This window comes from Culex pipiens, chromosome 2 (genome assembly GCF_016801865.2).
Source record: "Culex pipiens pallens isolate TS chromosome 2, TS_CPP_V2, whole genome shotgun sequence".
In the NCBI taxonomy this organism is placed as follows: Eukaryota; Metazoa; Arthropoda; class Insecta; order Diptera; family Culicidae; genus Culex; species Culex pipiens.
This window is the reverse complement of record NC_068938.1, coordinates 97,822,919-97,836,274: the sequence shown is the minus strand read 5'-3', so window position 1 is coordinate 97,836,274 and position 13,356 is coordinate 97,822,919. Positions and strand designations below refer to the sequence as shown.

Here is a 13,356-nt window from a genome sequence, read left to right as displayed (position 1 = left end):
GAATGAAGAATGAAGAATGAAGAATGAAGAATAAAGAATGAAGAATGAAGAATGAAGAATGAAGAATGAAGAATGAAGAATGAAGAATGAAGAATGAAGAATGAAGAATGAAGAATGAAGAATGAAGAATGAAGAATGAAGAATGAAGAATGAAGAATGAAGAATGAAGAATGAAGAATGAAGAATGAAGAATGAAGAATGAAGAATGAAGAATGAAGAATGAAGAATGAAGAATGAAGAATGAGTTTTTGTTGCATATTTGTTTCTGCTTCTAACTTTTAATTTGCACTCCGCCAGCCCCTGAAGATTTGAGCAAACCAACTTCACCGAATCAACTTTGTCTCAACGAACCAGAAAAAAACGGGCACTCTTTCACACAGAACACGGCGCCGGCCCATTCATCGCCCCCACCGAGTCAGGCTCTCCGCAACACCTGAATGAATGATAGCGTACTAGTCGAGAGCGATTCATGTGCAGCTCAACAACACAAAAGAAGTCGTTTCAGTTAGAGCTTTGAATAAATTTTGCATCCCATTCTCCGAGGGCGAGAATCTATCCCAATAGAGCTCGGGCTTGGTTGCTTGGTTGCAAAAGGTGCAGCAAACGGCAAGTGCACCTGGGCAGAATTTGCAATGAAATACAACACACACACTCTCATACAAATAGGTACACATCGTAGAAAATGTAAATTTATTTGCAAATGGGTGTTTCTTGTTGGGGGGTGTTACGAGGAAAAAGCTTTACGCTACAAGAAATTTTGTGTTTCGGTGTGTGCGGGGGCAAATTTGCGTAAAGACCTGGTTGTACTACACAAAAACCAAGCGAGAGAGAGAGATAGAGAGTTGATAAAAGTTGATAGACTTTGTTGTGGGGTCGGGCCCTGGGGCAACGATAATGGAAAATTTTCAAGCACGAGCGAGAAAAACTAAATTAGCGTTCGGCAAAGACGCGCCAACGACACTCTAATTAACCTCGCAAGGCAGACGCGAAGTAAATACGTCGTTTTTCTTATCGAAAACAGGCACAATATGGTGCAACTGGGACGAAAAAAATAAGAGACAGGAAGTACCTTACACCAGTGCAAGCGGGGAAAACGTTAATAATTTCCAATAAAATTAACTTTCCAGTCCCAGCTGATGCCATCGTCTACGGGACGACCGTCGTGGAACGGTCGTAGACTTGGCTGCCAATTTGCAGCGACACAGAAACATTGCTCCACATTTTGCCTTTTTCCAAAGAGTGTCAACCCCTCGAACGACGATAGCGCCATACATTGACTAGATTAGAGTCGTTAATTTAACTCCTCCTTGATGGTGGGTGAGTTTTCCTCCAAGCGTAAGGAAATTTAACGTGCGCACGTGCAAAAATTTCCACTTTAAAAATTTATTAATCGAATTTTCCCTTCAAACTGGAAAACTCTCCAGCGTGAACAAGTCTGCCACCCCGACTTGAAACATTCCCAAAAGTGTACTTATAGCACAACTTTTCACTTCAAGCTGTTAAAGTTATGAATTATTGCCGAAACTCTGCCGGAACTTACCTTTTTGAGATCTTTCACAGGTTCACATTCGTCGGCTTTCCGCTTCTCCGTTGAGACCAACTTGTTTTTGTCCTTCTCGGACATAATGATCTGTAAAAAAAGCGAGAAACAAAAAATCCGAGGTTAGTTGAAATTCGACACATCTTTAAACTTTTATCGCCCATAACTCCCGCGGCCAGCCAATCAATCATTTCGCAAATTTACCGGAGAAATCCCTAAATCACTCCCCCTCGGGGGGTTCTGCCCGTCAAGACCAATTTGCTACAATTATACCAACTTTCGTGGGTCGTTTATAATCGAATAAACGGTTTGCTACTCTTTTTACTCCCGCCCGCCAGCCCAGCATTGCTTCCTTATTAATTCATTCACCAGCCAGAGCAGGAAGGCAGGAAACGATCTCAATGAAAGCTGAGCTCCACCTGTCGAAAAAAAAAAGATACGGCGTCGGCGTCGGACCAGAAAGACATTTACGGGAGATAGGCACGAGTCTCATAAAATTATTACTGGTCGGAAAATGAGTGTATTCAACAAACATTTCAACGCGCGGCAAAATATACAAGCGCAAACAGTGGAGCCGCCGTTCGAAATTAGTGCGAATAGAAGATAAATTTCCAGCGGAGCAAAGTGTGGAAAACGGGGCACGGTGAAAAAATGTGAAACAATCAAGTTCACCCCATATGTAATTTCGTCAATTATGAGTTAATAAAGTATTTTGGTTCAAAATCATGTAAACTATCAGAAAAATTAATAAAATGTAGTAGTTTATTCCAGAAAACCACAGCAAATTTCACTTTTTCGTGGAATCCAAACACGTAACCTTAGGGGTGGGACCAATTTGCCTTGCATTTTTCTCGGATTGCTGTTTGTACATATTGGATGGACTAGATTAGAGCGGTAGTGTGATAGACAAAACGTTTTTTAGTAAGGTACATAAATGATAACTTAACAATAAGGAAAATGCAAATATTTTTCTAAGATTATTTCAGTCCTGTTTCAATCCTTCATTATCGGCTTAAAAAACAAAAGAAATTTTTTGTTTACCAAGAACTCAAAAATGTTATTGGAAATAGAAGTCTAAAATGCAATTTCCGGCGTTGATAAACATATTTCGCATGTTTAGGCTCGTTTGAATTATTTTGTTAACTCCAAATCCGGGCTTATTCCTGCCCTCTGAAATCAAAGATTGGCCCATCACTAGGCTAGATTCCAAATTTGAGCTAATTATGACTACGGGAACCCCTCTCTCAAACCCTTTGAAGTTTGCATTGGAAAAATCGCCAAAATATATGGAGAAAAGCAACTGTTTCAATTTTTATTACTTGTGAAAGGTACAATAACTACAAAATTCTTCAAAAAATAATTTCGTTATTTTCAAATTTGATTTTTTTTAAGTCACAAAACGCAATATTGAGCATTAGTTCCATACAATTTCGTGGGCCGGTCATATAAAATGAGTGCGTAAACTCTGTTTCGTGAAATGGGATTGTCTGATCGATTTGGTGTCTTTGGCAAATTTGAAGATTCTTATTGTGATTATTTAGAACAAAAATAGTAGCACTCTTTAGGAAATTATTTTTTACGCTTAAATTTTTTAGGCCCTTTATGATCCAAAAATCATTTTTTCTAAACTAGCCTTTAATTTTCGTATGGTCCTCAAAATCAAATTGCCATCATTAGACAAAAATATATTTGTTTGAAATGTCAGGCCAGGAAGCTAAAATTGATTAAAATTGAATTCTGAAAAGTTTTTTTTTAATTTTTGAATTTTTAAGGACATGTTATAGACTTAAAAAGACATCTTTTGAGCCATAGTGCATGATGGTGCTAAAATCAGGTTCAAGAGATATTAATCTTTGAAAAAATAATGGTTTTTGCAAAGCCAAAACATGAGTTTCAAAAGCTGAGATAAATATGCAAAGGAAAAGTACTTACATTTACGATTTTTTGATAAAGTGCACCGTTTTAAAGTTAAAGTCACTTTTGGGTGTTAATTTAAAAAAAAATCTACAAATTTTGCTTTTCACTTGGCATCTCGAAAATATGTTTTTTTTTTTTGAGAAGCTGACACATTTTTTTTCAAATTTAGTTACTAAGAAACTTACAATGATTTCGAATTGATGGAAATGTGTCACCTAAGTGTCAACTGACGATTTCTCATAAACAATTTGTTCGTTTTTCAATGTTCAAAATTATTTAAAAACTTTGAAGCTTAGCCAAAAAATGAAATGTGGATAATTTTCTATTTGAGCAGTTCTCTAGGATTTCGGTCATTCGATTTTTTTTTGTAATTTTTAATCCGACTGGAACTTTTTTGGTGCCTTCGGTATGCCCAAAGAAGCCATTTTGCATCATTAGTTTGTCCATATAATTTTCTATACAAATTTGGCAGCTGGCCATACAAAAATGATGTATGAAAATTTCAAAATTTGTATCTTTTGAAGGAATTTTTTGATCGATTTGGTGTCTTCGGCAAAGTTGTAGGTATGGATTTGGACTAAACTGAAAAAAATGATACACGGTAAAAAAAACTTTGGTGATTTTTTATTAAACTTTTTGTCACTTAAACTTGATTTACAAAAAAAACAATTATTTTTATTATTTTTTATTTTTTGATATGTTTTAGAGGGCATCAAATGCCAACTTTTCAGAAATTTTCAGGCTGTGCAAAAAATCATTGAGCGAGTTATGAATTTTTGAATCAATACTGATTTTTTCAAAAAATCGAAAAATTGGTCGCAAAATTTTTTCAACTTCAATTTTTGATGTAAAATCAAATTTGCAATCAAAGAGTACTTTAGTGAAATTTTGATAAAGTGCACCGTTTCCAAGTTAAATCCATTTTTAGGTGACTTTTTTGAAAATAGTCAAAGTTTTTCATTTTTTAAAAAAAGTGCACATGTTTGCACACTTTTAGAAAAAAATATATTTGAAAAGCTGAGAAAATTCTCTATATTTTGCTTCTTCGGACTTTGTGGATACGACCTTTAGTTGCTGAGATATTTCAATGCAAAGGTTTAAAAACAGGAAAATTGATGTTTTCTAAGTCTCACCCAAACAGCCCACCATTTTCTAATGTCGATATCTCAGCAACTAATGGTCCGATTTTCAATGATATAATATGAAACATTCGTGAAATTTTCCGATCCTTTCGAAAAAAATATTTTCAAAAATTTAAAATCAAGACTAACATTTTAAAAGGGCGTAATATTGAATGTTTGGCCCTTTTGAAATGTAAGTCTTGAATTGAAAATTTTGGAAATATTGTTTTCGAAAAGATCGCAAAATTTCACAAATGTTTCATATTTTAACATTGAAAATCGGACCATTAGTTGCTGAGATATCGAAATTGAAAAATAATGGGTTGTTTGGGTGAGACTCAGAAAACATCAATTTTCCTGTTTTTTTACGTTTGCATGGCAATATCTCAGCAACTATGGGTCGTATCAACAAAGTTCAATAAAGCAAAATATAGAGAATTTTCTCAGCTTTTCAAAAAAAAAAATTCAAAGGTGGGCAAACATGGGCACTATTTTAAAAAAATGAAAAACTGCGACTATTTTCAAAAAAGTTACCTAAAAATGGTTATAACTTGAAAACGGTGCAGTTTATCAAAATTTCACTAGAGTACTTTTTGATTTCAAATTCGATTTTACATCGAAAAATGAAGTTGAAAAAATTTTGCGACCAATATTTTGATTTTTTGAAAAAATCAGTATTGATTCAAAAAATCATAACTCGGTCAAAGTTTTTTTACCCATTCTGGAAATTTCTGAAAAGTTGGCATTTTATGTCCTCTAAAACATAACACAAAATAAAAAAAATTAAAAATAGTGTTTTTTTGCAAATCAAGTTTTATTGATAAAAAGTTTAATAAAAAATCACCATTTTTTTTTACCGTGTATAATTTTTTTTCAGTGTAGTCCATATCCATACCTACAACTTTGCCGAAGACACCAAATCGATCAAAAAAATTCCTTCAAAAGATACAGATTTTTGAATTTTCACAAATCATTTTTGTATGGAAAGCTGCCAAATTTGTATGGAAAATTATATGGACAAACTAATGATGCAAAATGGCTTCTTTGGGCATACCGAAGGCACCAAAAAAGTTTCAGTCGTATTAAAAAATACAAAAATTAAAATTAAAGAAAAAAGACCGATTCCGTAGAGAACTGCTCTACAGACAACTTTCGGGTTGTCAATATTCAAGGGACCATCGAAGAAGAGAATCGCCAATTAACAGAACGATGCAAAATGAAGACTCGATTGAAAATATGTTTTTCGTTGTACCTTGCTATGAAAGAGAATCATGGCAACGTCCAGCAAACAAAAATAAACAAATGTCAAACATCCTTCGAAGCTTTGTTTCGCAAAGAAAAAAAATCCATGCAAGCGATGGGAAAGTTAAATTATTGACATCCGGAAGAGATTTTCAAAGCAAAACAAAAACCAAGGGGACCGTCGAGAAAGAGATACTTCAAGCAAGAGAAAATATCGAGGAATGAATAGCACCGAAGCATGCAGATTGAAGGGACTGAAGAATTTATCGGTACATGGAACAATATTGAGATCTAGAAGATCGACAACCAGAGAGTTGACTGTGTCTTTTTGGGAGTAATAGTTGTAAAAAGTTGTCAACTCTAAATTACTGTTGACATTATTTTTGTACTTCGAGCAAATAATCCAAACAAAAAAAAAAACTAAAATTCGTTTATTTACTATTTTTTATAGTGTCTCCTTCCGATCAGTTCAGGGAGGGCAACCACAACACGCCGGTCGTCGTCGTCGGAGGCGTTTGGTGGAAAATATGTGGTGCGTCAAATAACTGCCCCAAAATTTATTTATTGACTCCACTCTAACGCTGAACCTATACGAAACTATGTTGTTAGAACACACACTCATGAGCAAGAAGCAGATGGAGGAGAACTGTTTTTTTATTTTCCTCCAAAAACATCTCTTTTTTTGCGTGAGGACCGCGTGGTTGGTTGTATTCCGTCATGAATGAAATTGAGTTGGAAACACGATCCATTAGTCTAGACTTGGGCCGGTCCCCCTCTTGAAGTCGAGATTGGACGTGCGTCGCAAGCCGGTTTTGGCCCATATTTGAGGAAATTAAGTTGGACTGCTGGAAAATTTCTCGGCCGGAGGGGGGTTCTGTGCATAATTCGGAAGTCATTAATTCGTATGAATGGTTTGCCGTATGCCTTAAAGGGGGGAAGGTTAAGGAAGGGGGTCGACCTCGGACTCCGCTGGATGATAAATGAGCCATATGGGTTTCGTTATTAGCATTTTTCCTGCTTTGGAAAACCGGACTAGACTGGCAACAATTTACGAGTCTGCGGTCGTTCAGTTTTCCTTTTTTTTCTCGAAACGCACGCGTTTTGTGCTGCTAATGCAACAATAAAGATAAACTGATTTTTATTGCACAATTTTGTGGCGGCTTTGGTTCGTGATGATTGAAGATGAGACTGCCAGCGTCATGTTTATATTTAATTGCAGTTTGCTTTCAGTTCAGTGTTTCTGTGAAGTTTGCAGCACTGTTTGTCTATTGACAGGCACGGGGCTGTTTGCTGTTGTTGGATTGGTCGTGTCATTATTTGTGTTCAAACAGCAGTAAAACTTTTTATCTATTTTTCAAAGCAGCGAGCGGAGTGGTTGAATATGAAACGAGTGTTACTAATTGCAAACCGATTGGACGATTCGAGTTGGCTTGTTTGCTTGTTGGTGCTGATGATCACTGCAAAGCAAATATTACAAACTTTTAACTGATGGTTCAGTTGTTTGGTGATAGATATGCTAACAATAATTTTCCGTTGAAGTTTAAAAGGTTTGTTTAGAAAACAAAATGTTTTACTCCAACATAGTTACAATCACTGATGCCATTATTGATTTGTTACTTTTTCGTGAATTATTTATTAACCATTTGGTTGACTTTAAGCACAAAAAAGGGAGACTCATGCTATTTGGAAGATTATAATAACTTTGGCCTTCAATTACAGCACTTCGTAAATGTAGTGCTAACTTGTCCCTCGTGCATTTTGAGTAAAATCGAATTAAGAATGCCATTTTGTGCAGCTCACAAAGCCTCACCTTTTAGCCTTTACAGATTCTAAAAAATCCATTTCAATCCGGAGATAACTATGTGAATTATTGTCACATTTCATATAAAAGAAGTTTCAATCTTGTCATGCTATCTTGACACACCATGAAAATTGATGCAAGTGCGACAACTGGCCAAAGGGATTTCAGGTCAGAACGCGTTTGACACAAGTACGAGTTCAACTACCGTAAACATTTGTTATTATAACCCGGGACTCCAGCAACCAAATTGAACCAAACATCAGAACAATGCTCAGAACGGACAGCCAAATAAAAGGTTTTTTTTTGTTATAAATACTAAATCAGATTATTCAAAGTTTCAACAACACTGCCCACATGTGATAGAATTATTTTGATGCCCTCTTACAACATCTAAAATTTTGACAATGTTTTTTTTGTGTTGAGACCTCATTTTATTTTCATCTCAATCATAAAGAAGAGATTTACATAGTAAAAAATTTGCATGCACATCACCTTTGTGAGCAAAAGTATGTAATATTGTATGAGAAAACGTGTACACAAAAAGTTTGTACAAAAAAAAAAGCTGTAGCTGTACGTTCCCCATACATCGTATACAGTTAATTTAGTTTTCGACGTACGGGAAACCTACTCCTACATCGTCGTTGAACACAACAATTACAAGACGGTGAGATAGCCGAGACGGTTGGGGCGCGTACTTGGTAATCTGGATATGACTCTCACCAGGATGATGCTTTTTTGGGGTATGCTTTTGCATGCGATTTTATAATCGTATTTTTTCTATGTAAAGTAAAAATAATAATTGTATAAGTAAAACGAAGAATATTTCCTGCTTTTTTATTAGAAAAAAAAAGTGGTTTGTAATTATTGATTTTGTTTCGATTTGAAAGTTTTTTTTTAAATCATATTATACTAGCCCATTATCGCTTTTCGAAACTTGTTCAATCTTTGACCAAGATCGTTAATCAATCAAATCGAAAAAAAAAATCAAACCATCCACATTAACGACCCCCGGGTCTTTTGTGGTCTCTATTGCAAGTTTCTGCTCGAACCTAGGAGTCCGAAGGCTTGAATGGGAAGAGCACCCAAACCTCTTTTTACTCCAAGGAACCTTCCACCCCAGTGTTTGAACTGACGAACTTTGGATTGCGAGTCCAACCGCCACCAGCGATTCCACCGGAGTAGGCTTGGTTTGGTGTGTTGTTTGTACTTATGGCATGGAGACGACTCCTACACCTGGAATGACTTAACGGCCTAACAACCAAGGCCGGGACCGACATTTTACTTCCTCATCCGATGGAAAGTTGCAGCAGATGGGAATCGAACCCAGAATCATCCGCCTACAATCGTTCATGAAATATTGCACTTTAAATTTAAAAAAAAAATGAGCTTGAGATTGTATTTCAATATCCAATCAAATAATAAGTAACATTTCTTCGTTTTTTAAGCACTGAAATGTTACGTTAATTTTTAGTTTTTTTTAAAATATTAATTCTATTGCTTCAAGTTTATTTTTATTATATTTATTTAATTTCTTAATTTTCTGTTCCAAATTCTCGCTGGAGGAACTTGTTCTTCTGTAAATTCCTATAAATTTGAAGATATGATTATGTTCAGTTTAAAATTGTAGTATAACATTAGATTATATTGGAATAGATTAGTATAGAATTGTCCAAAAAAATCCGCTAGTGCAATTCTTTTTTTCCGATTTGACCTTTTTTCTTTGAAAATATCAAGAACAATTAAGACTTCTAAAACATATTTTTATAAAAAAAAAAAAATTGAAATAACTGACATTCAAAATATTTTTATTTTTTCAACTTATTATTGCGGTTCTTCGAACACCTCTGTAGTTAAGTTTTATTTATGTTTTTATTTTTCTATTTTTGTTTGGACTTGTTAACATTTTAAACTAGCTGAATATATAGATTTCACCCTTTGCAGTCGTTTTTTTAACTTGCATTTTTTGATTATTTATGTAATCTTGCACGAAGTAATAGTTATCATTTCTTCTCCAAAAGTGTTTAAAAAACAAAACAAAATCAACACTTAATTTCATTATTTTTAAATTTTGAGCAAATTATGCAGATATAAAAAACAGAATTTCGCTTCTAAACTAAAAAAATAGTTTAGGAACGAAATTTTGTTTTTTTATACCTGCATTATTTGCTCAAAATTTAAAAATAATGGCAAAAGAAATTAGATGTTGATTTTTTTCAGTGTTCCATTCCGTTCAGATCAAAATTTATATTTTGCACAATTAATAAGACCGTTGTAATTATTTTTCAAAGTTTATGTCATGAAAAAATATGAAGAATATATATAAAAAAAAGTTGAATTGTAGACTAAAAGGCATTTAAAGATTATCTTTTGTAAGGAATATGAATAAAACTGGTATTTTAAGGAATCCAGAAGCAAGGATGTCAATAATGATATTGAGTATTTTTCAGGTTTAATCTATTGCCAGAAAAAATGTATAAAAAATGTTGAAAATTCTTGAAAAAAAATGTTTTTAAAAATCAGAAGGCAAAAAAATACATTTTCAATAAACTTAAAGAAGTGAATAAATTCAAAAAGCAGTGAATTCAAAAAAATTCAAATTATAATTTCCAACATTGTTTAAATGTTCAGTATATTTGAAATCATGTTTGAAAACTTTATAAAATAGTGAAATTGATATGTTTTTTTCCAGAATTTCCAAACTTGGCAAAAAAAGAATGCAAAACTACTGCAATCATGCCATAACAAAATCTGTTTTTAACCACCTTGAGTATAGCTTTAAAGTTACTTACAGATCTTAAAAGCCTGATTTTTTTTTTATAAAAAATAGTGAGAGCTGGTTTTTAATTTCAATTGACAGAAACAATTACACTAAAATTTCGCACATTTCAAAAAAATAAATAAATAAGAATAAATAAAATAAACTAATTATGGAAAAAATATCTATCTTTATACTTAAAGTCGAAATCTATGTGCAACTCTCGAATCCAGTGTTGGTATTATCGCGCTCTCGCGAGAAAAAATCCTCTCTCTCGAGTTCTCGCCGCGAGTCTCGAGCAGCCGAGAGAAACTCACCGTGTCCGTGCTCTCCTTCGCTCGCGAACGGGCTTTCTCGCGAGCTAGAATTGCCCGTTCGCGAGAAGTTGAACGTGTTAGAAACGAACAAAAAACAACACAGCGATTGAAGTTACACTTCTATACCATTGCCTGGTTCGCATTCATACCCCTGATAAACAAATTGCTAGCTTAGGACGAACGGATAGCACGAGGCGCTCGCGAGCGCTCGCGGCGAGAGCGAGAACGCGAACAAAAATGCGAGCGCGAGCGAGAAGAGAAAAGTACTACAAGTTCTCTCCCTCGCTCGCGAACGAGAAATGCTTTCCTTCTTCTCGCTCGAATTCCAACACTGCTCGAATCATTATTAGGGGAACAGCATCTAATTCCAGCGTGCCTCTAATGTTGGCAGGTCAGAACTTTGACATTCAATTAAAGCTCATTAAAAGCGATTTCAACAGAAATCGAGTGATAAATAGCTCAATAAGAAGTGAGCAAGCAAGTTTCTATCAAAAGTTTAGCAAAACTAGTTGTTTAAATAGTGAAAATCAGCAAATTGGATGGAGTTAGGAGCGAGTGCTTAACCTGCCAAAGATACGAGAATTTCCCCTATTTATCATTTTTTTAGTTTCATACTTTCCAGTAGCTTTTTCTATGATTTGTTTGTTTTCACATTTTGATATTTGGAAAACATTAGCAAAGTCACATGAAACAATCTATGAGTGCTTCTTTCCAAAACTGTTGAAAAATATGTTTAAGGCTAAATTTTTGGCTTATTTCTAGTTTGTAGCCCATCTATAGGTTGGTTGTAATTTAATCTAATCTAATCTAATCTAATCGAACACAAGCGCAGCCAGTCCGAAGAAAGCATCCTGGAAGAACTTGTGGTAAGATTACGCCTCAAGTCCTTTCTTGTCAATATTAATGATTACAGTACATCCGAGTTACCCCGAAAATGTATAGCAAAAATTAAAGCGGCCAGGCCTACTGCGTTGCATTAACCGCAGAGACAGATTCTGTGAACGGATCACATTTCACAGAATCATCAGGGGAGGAAGGATGCGTGGACATACCGTACCAAACGCTCCGAATCAGTTGTGGTGTGGTGTGTTAGTGTAAATTTGGCAGATAATAATATTTAGAGGCGGGGGAGGGAGGTTGGGAGGTGGAGGAAATGAGGATAGGAAAAAGGGAAGGTGGGAAAGGGATAATATGGATATATCATTTGAACAATAGAATATTATATAAAATAAGGGAAAAAAATCTTCTATCAAATAATGATAGATAAAATGGATAGATCTCACCAAATCAAGATTCAGATTCAACGATCCATAATAAACCTCCTTCATAAGCAAAATTCCGATCCATCGGTTTGGTAGATTTCGTAGGGATCGGAACCCAATATTCCAATTTCCTTGGAACAGTTTCCCGACGTCTTCAACGATATCCATACGAAAAGAAAGTAGAAATCCCTTCTGGACCAACACTCGGAAGACTTCACTCTTTCAGCAGAAATGTCCAGTAGCCTGTCCCATTTTGAGGTCATGTCGAGGAATTTCAGGTGCTCACTTCTTAAATGGTAGATTATGATGTTAGGAACAATGTTTTCTTAGACAAGAAAAAATAATAAAATACTTTCTCGCACCCCCTAGTCGATTTACTGAAAAAAGTCACTTTTTTGAACAAATTTTCTAAAATCGCTTGGAATCAATACAAAAACTGTTTCGATCAGGTGTGTATTATCTTCAAACGATAGGTTTTTGTCCATAGATTAAGATGCACTATCAATATTGGACGAAAATTTAAGTTTTTGGACTCTCCCAGGCGGATTTGTGTCGAAAAAATCGCATTTTTTCGAAACTTTTTTCAGAAATGTTCATTTAATTTAGGGTAGCCTATTTTTCCCAGTAAAACCAATACGTGCAGCTTGTAGGAAATTTCATGGCGAACATTTTTCTCTCTGAGAAAATGCAATTTCGACACTCCAGAGCCGAGATATTTGAGTTTTAGTGAGGAAAAAAGTGCCAATTTTCAAAATTTCTCAGAATTCTGAAGCAAGGCCTACTAATTACACGATGTAGCAAGCATATGTCTCAAAGGTCAGGGTATGCTTTTTATAGTAATTTTGGCCGCTGAATCCGAATCTGAAATCAAATTTCGTGCAAACAGTGATGTTTTGGAGCTACACCCTTTTGGAATGTTATTTGCGTGTTTAAGAGGTAGTTTTTGTAAATATTGCTCGGTTTGTTGTCGTATCAAGGTGCTCCGATTTGGATGAAACTTTCAGCGTTTGTTTGTCTATACATGAGATGAACTCATGCCAGTTTGGAGTTTGAATTTTCCGAGGATTTCGAATATGACAAAAGTGAGACTAAACAACAGGACAATAACTAACATTGTAAAATGTTTGTTATAGAAAAATCTAAAAACTATGAGAAAAACTGCGATTGGCCAAAAAAGTTATTACCGTAGGCTTATAGTCCATGAAATTCCCTAACTTGAACTAAAAGAGTATGGGTGTTGGAGGCTGTTGCAAAAATATATTGAGGTTTAAAAAAAACAATTTTTAACAGTAATTTGCAAAAGCTATGAGAAAAAGTTAAACCAATCTTGGATGTCTATGGCTCATTTTGAAGTGCTTCAAAAGACCATTCAAATGCATCTAAGTTAGTTGAAATTGATGA

At 34.8% G+C, this 13,356-nt stretch overlaps 1 protein-coding gene across 2 annotated transcripts in view; it reads right to left on the bottom strand.

The window, feature by feature from the left end:
- The window catches only part of LOC120426315 (pseudouridylate synthase RPUSD2-like), a 358,154-nt gene that overhangs the window by 84,058 nt on the left and 260,740 nt on the right, over positions 1–13,356 (bottom strand). For both annotated transcript variants that reach the window (XM_052707796.1, XM_052707797.1), the window contains exon 3: positions 1,541–1,630. In XM_052707796.1, coding sequence (XP_052563756.1) covers positions 1,541–1,630 — 90 coding nt within the window. The remainder of the gene's footprint in view (positions 1–1,540; positions 1,631–13,356) is intronic.